Source organism: Eschrichtius robustus, chromosome 11 (assembly GCF_028021215.1).
Source record: "Eschrichtius robustus isolate mEscRob2 chromosome 11, mEscRob2.pri, whole genome shotgun sequence".
NCBI classification, from domain to species: domain Eukaryota; kingdom Metazoa; phylum Chordata; class Mammalia; order Artiodactyla; family Eschrichtiidae; genus Eschrichtius; species Eschrichtius robustus.
Window position 1 is genome coordinate 46,457,771 of NC_090834.1, and position 8,895 is coordinate 46,466,665.

At 38.1% G+C, this 8,895-nt stretch overlaps 1 protein-coding gene across 1 annotated transcript; it reads left to right on the top strand.

The window, feature by feature from the left end:
* The first annotated feature begins 672 nt into the window (after positions 1-672).
* Positions 673-8,427, top strand: TRIM77 (tripartite motif containing 77). Its single transcript, XM_068556649.1, has 6 exons — positions 673-1,083; positions 1,782-1,877; positions 4,190-4,420; positions 5,454-5,476; positions 6,538-6,635; positions 7,934-8,427. The coding sequence occupies exons 1-6, from the start codon at positions 673-675 to the stop codon at positions 8,425-8,427; spliced, it is 1,353 nt and encodes a 450-aa protein (XP_068412750.1).
* Positions 8,428-8,895: the final 468 nt, after the last annotated feature.

Consider the following 8,895-nt stretch of genomic DNA (forward strand, 5'->3'; position numbering starts at 1 on the left):
ATTTATGTTAATTTAGTCAGAAATTGGCCTCTCCAGAATTAGTTAACTCTTGTTCAGTGTCATTGTTAAGAACCCAGTTTCTTTCCATCTTTTTGTTATCCTTAGACTATTGGCTTTTCTCCTTAGGCTAGTTCACGTTGTGACCACAAGATGGCTTTGCAAAAGGGTATTGTATCCAAAAAATGTCCAGAAACAGAAAAAGCAGGGTTTTTTTTTTAATTCCACGCATCTCTTCTGAAGCAAGAAAATCTTTTCTGGAATTGTCCTAGGAGTCTTAGTTTCTTATTTCATTGGCCAGAATTGGAACAGATACCCTGTGCTAACCAATCAGAGAGAGGAAAAAAGGGGAAAATTGTGATAGTTTTGGACACAGTATGACCCACTGCCTATGAATGAGCCCAGAACCTCTGATTTCTTTGTCTTTGAAAGAGAGATAATATATGTGAAAAATACTGGATTTCTACTAGGGAAATGAGAAGTAGTGCTGGAGGCCAATGTTAGAAAATAATAATGCATTTTACCAGTCTGTAGGACTCTCTTTGTGCCTCGCCATCCTATTCAAAACATGGCCTGTCCTCCTATGGTACGTATGTGTATTAGTGAGAGAAGGCTCAAAGTTCAACTCACATGCCAAGGGTAAAGAATGTCCTTTCCTTTTATCTTCTCAGAAACATGGAATCTGCTTTCACTCAGTGTTTCCCCAGTGAGTTCATCTGCTCCATCTGCAAGGACAATTTCACAGACCCTGTCACCATTAGCTGTGGGCACAGATTTTGTACTCCTTGCCTCTGTCTCTTGTGGGACGATGCCCAGACAGCTACTTGCTGTCCTGTGTGCAAGGCAATATCTCCAAAAATGGACTTCAAAAGCAGTCTTCTTGCTAAGGAGCATATTCTTCCTACCAGAGAATCAATTGTCTGCCAGTTACCTAGCTCTGCCAAGCAGATGTGTAGGATACACCAAGTGGTAAAGCTCTACTTCTGTCAAGCTGACACGAGCCTGCTGTGTTTGTTCTGCTCTCATTCCCCAGAGCATGCTGCGCATGAACACTATCCAATAAAGCAGGTTGCAGAGCACTACAGGGTAAGTAATATCTCTGAATGCACTTTGAAATGTGGACGACCCTGTATCTGATAGGCAATGAGGCAAATACATTGATTGTTATTATTATTTTATGTAATAAACAAATAGAATTTCTGAACACCATGTGCCAGGCACTATTCTGAAATCTGGGGATAAAGCGGTGAAGAAACTAGACAACATTGTTGCTCTCCTGAAGTTTAAATTCTGTTGGGCTGAAAGAGAGGAATGATGATGAAATTGATGAGGATTAGGGTGCTGGTATTTCAGTGTAAGTAACGTGGTGGATAAATCTCTAGTTTCAGTAACAGTCATTGGCTCCTACAACCATGATTACGATGACCCTGTTCTAATTATAGCAGATTTAGAAACACTGGCCAATATTTTCTTATAGTGCCATAGGAAAACTGAGGGCTAATATTTCACAATTAAATATAAAGCAAGATTCACTTCTGAAAATTGACCAGGTTACTACAATATCAGTGTTAGATTCCTCAGATAATAGATTACATTTTCTAAATTTAGGCATTCTATTTTTGGTTGATCTCTCAGATTTATCAGTTAGTGTTCCCAAGGAAAATCATTGACATCTCTGCTCTCTTTACTGTTTGTCCCATGTTCATCCCCTTCTATCTTCTTTTAAGTATCTGAAATGTACTACCTTTGCTTTTCTAGTACTCCAATTTATAGTTATTTTGCAGGAGAACCTTCTGATGCAAATGAAGTCTATTTGGAAAAAGAAAAAAGAAAATCAGAGCAATATAAAAAAAGTGACCAACATATTCAGAGTATGGGAGGTAAGCGGTAGACCCTGTATCCACTGGAACCAGCTTGGGACAAATATCCTCATAACTTACAGTGGAAGAACTTGAATTAAATCATAATGTCCCCTGAGTGAGTGATCAGAGAGAGCTACATATGGAAAAACATGACCTTCAATGTAGGATTTCATGTTGAATGAACCCAATATGTAACTAAAAGATTCTTCCTGAGTTTCTTGATAAAGCAATGTCTACCACTAACATTGTACTTCAGCAGGGACAAGAAAATGCAGTATCACAAAACAAAAGGCAATGGTCACTGGGATGGAGGTAAAAATAGAGTTCCGTAGGAGATTAATAAACTTTGAATGTTAAGAAAAGCTTCTCAAACAAGTAAAAATCATCCCAATGCTAATGTGTTAGTAGAATCTATAAATTCATGGGTATTTATGACACAGACACCTAAGGGACAAGAAAGCTAAAAATGAGACAAATCATGGAATTGTCTGGGACCTGCAAGTAGCTCCTATTAATTAGTACATAGGGTATGAAGCAGGCAGTGAGAGTTATGGCTAGAAATGTAATTATAGCCATGGCAAGACTGTGAACGCCTACCTAAGGATTTTGGGTTGTATCATTCATTGATTCACATATATGAACTGCGAACCTGAAACTGAAGGTTTAATAAAAATAAACTACATTTTTATTTTCAAAGAACTCAATCACTTCTAAAGAAGACATATCAACAGGCTATAGTAGAGAATATGTCGTTAAACCGAAACCTGTATACAGTGCTGTGAAAATACCAAAGGCAATAATAAAATTATCTTGATCATTTAGGATGGATTTCCTAATAAACCACTCATTCATAGGAGGGCATATGATGCATTGCTCACTGTTCTAGGCCCACAAAGAGATACAGAAATGGACAAAAAGAGGAAAATCACTGACCTCAGTTAGTTATAATCTAATAAGAGAAGTCATGTAACAAATAAAAAAGAGTAACATTTATAATACCTCACGTCTGTAAAGTTCTTGGGAGAAAATTAAAGCAGGGATGTGTATAAATAGTACAGGTTTGGGGAGAAAGTATGCTGGTCAGGGAAGACTCAATTTGAGCGTTACATCAGGGTAGAGATCTAAAGAAGCAAAGGGAGTGAACCAGCAGCTCTCTGAGAACACATCCTTCTGGAGCAGAGAAAACAGAAGGTATGGTCCAAAAGTTTGGGTTCCCCCCTCCCCCCCGCCACCAAGTTCAAATGTTGAAATTCTAACCCCCAAAGTGATGGTGTTAGGAGGTCATGCCTTTGGGAGGTGATTAGGTCATGAAGGCAGAGTCCTTATGAATGGGATTCTTATAGAAGAAGCCCTGTGGAGGCTTGCCCCTTCTGCCATGTGAGGACACAACCAAAAGATGACTATCTAGTCAAGACATGGAAGCAACCTAAATGTCCATCGACAGATGAATGGATAAAGAAGATGTAGTATATTTATACAATGGAATACTACTCAGCCAAGAAAAAGGATGAAATAATGCCATTTGCAACAACATGGATGGACCTAGAGATTACCATATTATGGGAAGTAAGTCAGAGAAAGACAAATATCATGTGATATCACTTATATGTGGAATCTTAAAAAAAAATGATACAAATGAACTTATTTACAAACCAGAAATCGACCCACAGGCATAGAAAAAAAACTTATGGTTACCAAAGGGGAAAGTGGGGGAAGGATAAATTAGGAGTTTGGGATTAACATATACACACTACTATATATAAAATAGATAAACAACAGGGACCTACTTTATAGCACAGGGAACTATATTCAATATCTTGTAATAACCTATAATGGAAAAGAATTGGGAAAAAACAGAATATAGATATATACATATATATATATATATATATATATATATGTATGTATAACCAAATCAGTTTGCTGTATACCTGAAATAACACAGTATTGTAAATCAACTACACTTAAATAAAAAAAATACATGCATATGGTAAAAAAATGAAAACCAATTATGTGAATGTGCTTTGTAAAGTGGAATATATTTTAATCATTATTAAGCAAAAAAAAAAAGAAAAAAAAAAGATAGCTATCTAGGCAGTGGCTCTCACCATACACCAAATCTGCTGGCACTGATCTTGGATTTCCCACTTTACTGAACTGTGTGAAGTAAATTTCTGTTATTTATAAGTTATGCAGTCTATTGTGCTTTTGTTATAGTAGCCCAAACAAACTAAGACAAGTATTCTATACATAACACGTAGACAATAGATGATAAGAGAAGAATAAAACCATCCAGATACATGATCTAATTTAATCCAATGTCACTGCAGGGTTTTGTAAATCTACGGATGGTGATGATAGGAGCTGAATACCCTAAGGTATATCAATATCTCCAGGAAGAAAAGCAAAAACATTTAGAGATGTTGGCAATTGAAGGCAAGATCGTTTTTCAGCGACTCAGGAGAAATGTAGCCAGAATGGTTCATATGGGGAAACTCCTGAGAAGAATATATGAGGAGCTGAAGGAACTGTGCCTTAAAGCAGATGTGGACATGCTCCAGGTAAGGACTAAGGAAGGACGTTAGGGTGCTGAACACCAGCCAGCTTGGAAAGCATTTATAGCCACTGAAGTTATATCCTTTTTGGCCTCCATTATTTTTCTGGTTCCAAAGTCCAGATTCTTCTTCTGCCTCTGTGATGGCGGGTTTTGCTCCTCCAGTATAATCTGGAGACGAAACATCACTTTTGCCTTATATGGAAGAAGGATAACTATGTGGAAAGGTTCAAGTAACAGATCCAGAAGAAAATCTCTCAAACCTTCTTGTTATATTCCTCTACTATACAGTTAGCCTTCCATATCCCTATAGGTTTCACATCCGAGGATTCAACCAACTGCCGATGGAAAATATATTTTTTTAAAAAACCCAGAAATTTCCAAAAAGCAAAACTTGAATTTGTCAATGTTGACAACTATTTACATAGCATTTACATTATATTAGGTATTATAAGTAATCTAGAGGTGATTAAAGTATACAGGAAAATGTGCATACATTATATGGAAATACTGTGCCATTTTATATAAGAGATTTGAGCATCCATGGATTTTGGTATACAAGGGGTCCTGGAATGAATTCCCCACATATACTCAGGGACAACTATATTTACAGTTTCTGACCAGCTGCAAGAGAGCAGCTTGTGAGCAGATAATTTAACTTTGTATGTGTACTTGGTAGTATGTGTGAATATGGGATGTATGCCTTCTTTCTGTTGTGAAGTTCTAGCTTTCACACCCTTATAAGAACTTTGGGGAACGCTGTGAATCCTGCTGTAGATTACAACAAAGCACAGCCACTCGTGTACCCTAAGAACATCTTCTGACTTTCAATTTTATCAAGATTATGATTTTATCAACTGTATGTAAATGTGAGACTGGGTTTCATCTTTTTAAGGATAAGGGAAATGGCAAATGATTTTCCCCAAGGAAGAAAACTGGAGATAGTGAATTTCCCGGTATAATCTCATATCCTCAAACTAGACTAAACAAACAGGAGAGCTTGTGCTGAAAGCTAAGCCTTCCTTTCTTTCTCTTTACAGGGTGTGGGAGACACAATGAAAAGGTAAGTTTGCCCCTCTATTCAAATCATGGTAATTGTGATAGTGATCAGGTTATTTCTGTTGAGATGGACCCTCCCTTTTTAATGAGAAGTTTCTTTCTGTCTGCGTTTATTCCTTCCTTCTCTAAAAGTCTGCCAGGTTTTATATAGTCTACCCTTAGGTGAAAGTAGGGTTGAGGGGAGTGTAGCTTCAGTTGCAAGGCTTACTGTAGAAGTTGCAAAGAGACAACTATTTTTCTTGCCCCTAATTTCCAAATTCTAATTATTGATATTTGAGGATTATTCCTGGTCATCTATGAGAAAGGCAGATAAGCTCAGAGAGGCAGCAGGTAGACGGATGCTGAGACGAGGAGTGAGGTAGAATCATCAAGAAAGAACATAGAGGGGCTTCCCTGGTGGCGCAGTGGTTGAGAGTCTGCCTGCCAATGCAGGGGACACGGGTTCGAGCCCTGGTCTGGGAAGATCCCACATGACGCGGAGCAACTGGGCCCGTGAGCCACAACTACTGAGCCTGCGCGTCTGGAGCTTGTGCTCCGCAGCAAGAGAGGCCGCGATAGTGAGAGGCCTGCGCACCACGATGAAGAGTGGCCCCGGCTCGCCGCAACTAGAGAAAGCCCTGGCACAGAAACGAAGACCCAACACAGCCAAAAATAAATAAATAAATTAAAAGAAAATGAAAAAATAAATAAATAAAATAAAAATAAAAAGAAAGAACATAGATAGTGCTGAGGTTCCATATGTATCAGATGGCAAGTTCCAACTATTTGCCACCTATTAGATTTCAGGAATTAAATGAGAATTGCTGTGTGGATCCCCTAGGGAAGCTAGAAGGGAGGAAACAGACACAATTATGATGGAGGTGACATATTCTACTAAGATTGATATGCTAAGAGCAGGGAAACAGATTGTAAAATATAATAGCAACTGTTGTGTTTCTCCATCTGAGGAGTTAAATTCACACCCTTCAAACCTAATTATGAGGTTTCTGATGAAGCACGATCAATGGATTGCTAATGATACCTTTGGGCCTATTAGCAAGTGGGTCTTTTTTTTTTGTTTTACAGGAGTCACTTAATGCAGCTGTACATTCCTCAGCCTATGGACCCACAGCTCAGTACATGGGCCATCACTGGGATGTTGGAAAGGCTTAACAGCTTCCGAGGTAAGAGGCAGCTCTCTGTGTGAAGGCAGTAATATTTCCTTCACGACTAGAGACATGCTGATGATCTCTCTTCATTGCTCTGTCTGTTCTTTGCAGAGAACAGGGAAGCAGGCACTGCTTTATAACTAACTTTATAATTTATTGTTAATTATCAGTCAGAGAAAGCTAAGTGAAGCCTGTCAAAAACAATCAATCGAATATGACAGTTTCTTATATAGTTACTTGTGGTGAGTTAAAGTTTAAAAAAAAAAGAACACACTGCCTTATAAAACTGCATATCCATTCAGTGTATTTCATCTTGTAGTTAACTGTGGTTATATGTGGATATTCAGATTCTTAGAATCACCTTAATGTTGTTATTTAAATGTTTATCTGAATATTGAATGTAATAATTACATTTGAAAAATCACAAGACTTTTAAAAAGCTCAGAAGTATTTTTATATACAACAAGTACAACCACAAAACAAATTGAACCCATGATTTGTTGCATAGAGGGCCCCTTAAGACAAATGCAACTGAAGGGTGAGCCTGGCAGACAAAGGAGAAGCAGGCCTGAGATGGGATGAGTTGTATTCTGATTCAGCGGTGGCTCCATTAGAAATCCTAAGAGAGAAATCACTTCTAAAAAAAGGCACAAATGGGTTTTTGGTTTATTTTATTTTTGCTTGCTTAAACGTTAAGCATGTGATCACTATTTAGGACTAAAAATATCAACAATATCATATTTAAATATAATGTATAATGTATTTATTACTATTATATTTTACTTTGTGAGAGTGGATTAATGAGAGGACTTAAGTGGATTAAGGGCCATTTTGCTATTTTCTTGACATCTATGAATGAGCTCTCCAGTTTTTGAGGAGTTAGTGAAAATAAGCCAGAGCCTGATATCCTACATCTTTATATATTCTCAAAATTTTCCTTCATCTAGTTGTACGATTAGAGATTTTCTGGCTCTTTAGATAGACAAGAAGCCCTTCCTGTTCTTTCTCTGGATTTCCAGTGACACACTGTCTAGTCACCTTTGGTAAAGTGGTGTTCTGGAGCTAGCTGGTACTGACACACTCATGGGAATGAATTGTTACAAGTTCCAGAATTTTAGGAGCAATTACTAAATGGCTGGCATCTTGAAAATGGTCAAGGTGGGCTGGAATATTCCCAGCAAATAAGACAAACCAGCTTTGCTTTGTTCCAGAGATTTGGTTGCTAAACCTCTGCCACAATACCGCCACACTTATCGATCCCTCAGAACTTTAAAACTCTGTTCTTTGACTTTGCTGTTTTCTTTTTACTAAAGTGTATGTTACGTTGGATCATAAAATAAGAAATTGTCATGTGGCTCTGACTGAAGACCTGAGACGTTTGCAGTGCAGTCCTGACCATCAAGACGTGCCCCGTAATCCAGCAAGTTCAGAGAATACTCCTTCATGGGGCGCTCAGACCTTCACCACTGGCAAACATTACTGGGAGGTGAATGTGGGAAACTCTCGTAACTGGATTATAGGACTTTGCAAGGAATCCTGGACAAGTAGGAATGATATGCTACTTAACTCTGAGGATATTTTTCTACTTCTGTGTGTCAGCGTGGAGAACCGTTTCAGTCTCTTTTCTACCTTCCCACTCTTACCCCACTATATTCAAAGACCCCAGGGCTGGATAGGGGTGTTTCTGGATTATGAATGTGGTATAATAAGCTTTATTAATGTTGCCAGAAGTTCCCTCATTTGTAATTTCCTTTCACGCTCTTTCTCTTTCCCTCTCAGACCTTTCATTTGGTGTGGACCCAAATGATCAGGAACAGGTCACCAACCTGACCAAGGTCTCGGGAATTCTAGTAGCTGAGGGGCTCCTATCCTGGTGACTTCTAGAATGGGGAAAATCAATTATACTTCACTGTGTTTAACTTCATTTTACCTTCAGGAGATATAATGGCTGCATTATTTTTTAAAGTGGTGATAATGTTAACGATGTACATTTGTCTTTTCTATTTTATTTAAATAAAAGTAATCTCTTTTATTTTATTGGGTAGGATACATGTACTTTTCATTTGCCATCTGAAGTTGCTAGAGATTAAAGAATACACGGGTGTGGAAACGCAGCCAAATGCATGAAAAAAAGCACAGAGGATTCTCCTTCCAGAAAGTCCTTGTCAAAACTCAAGGGCAGTGCAGAATTCTCTTCTCCCTCCACTCATCTGGCTAAATCCTATTCCTCTTTTAATCCTCAGTTTACCAAACTAGATTAGGTCAATTATAATAT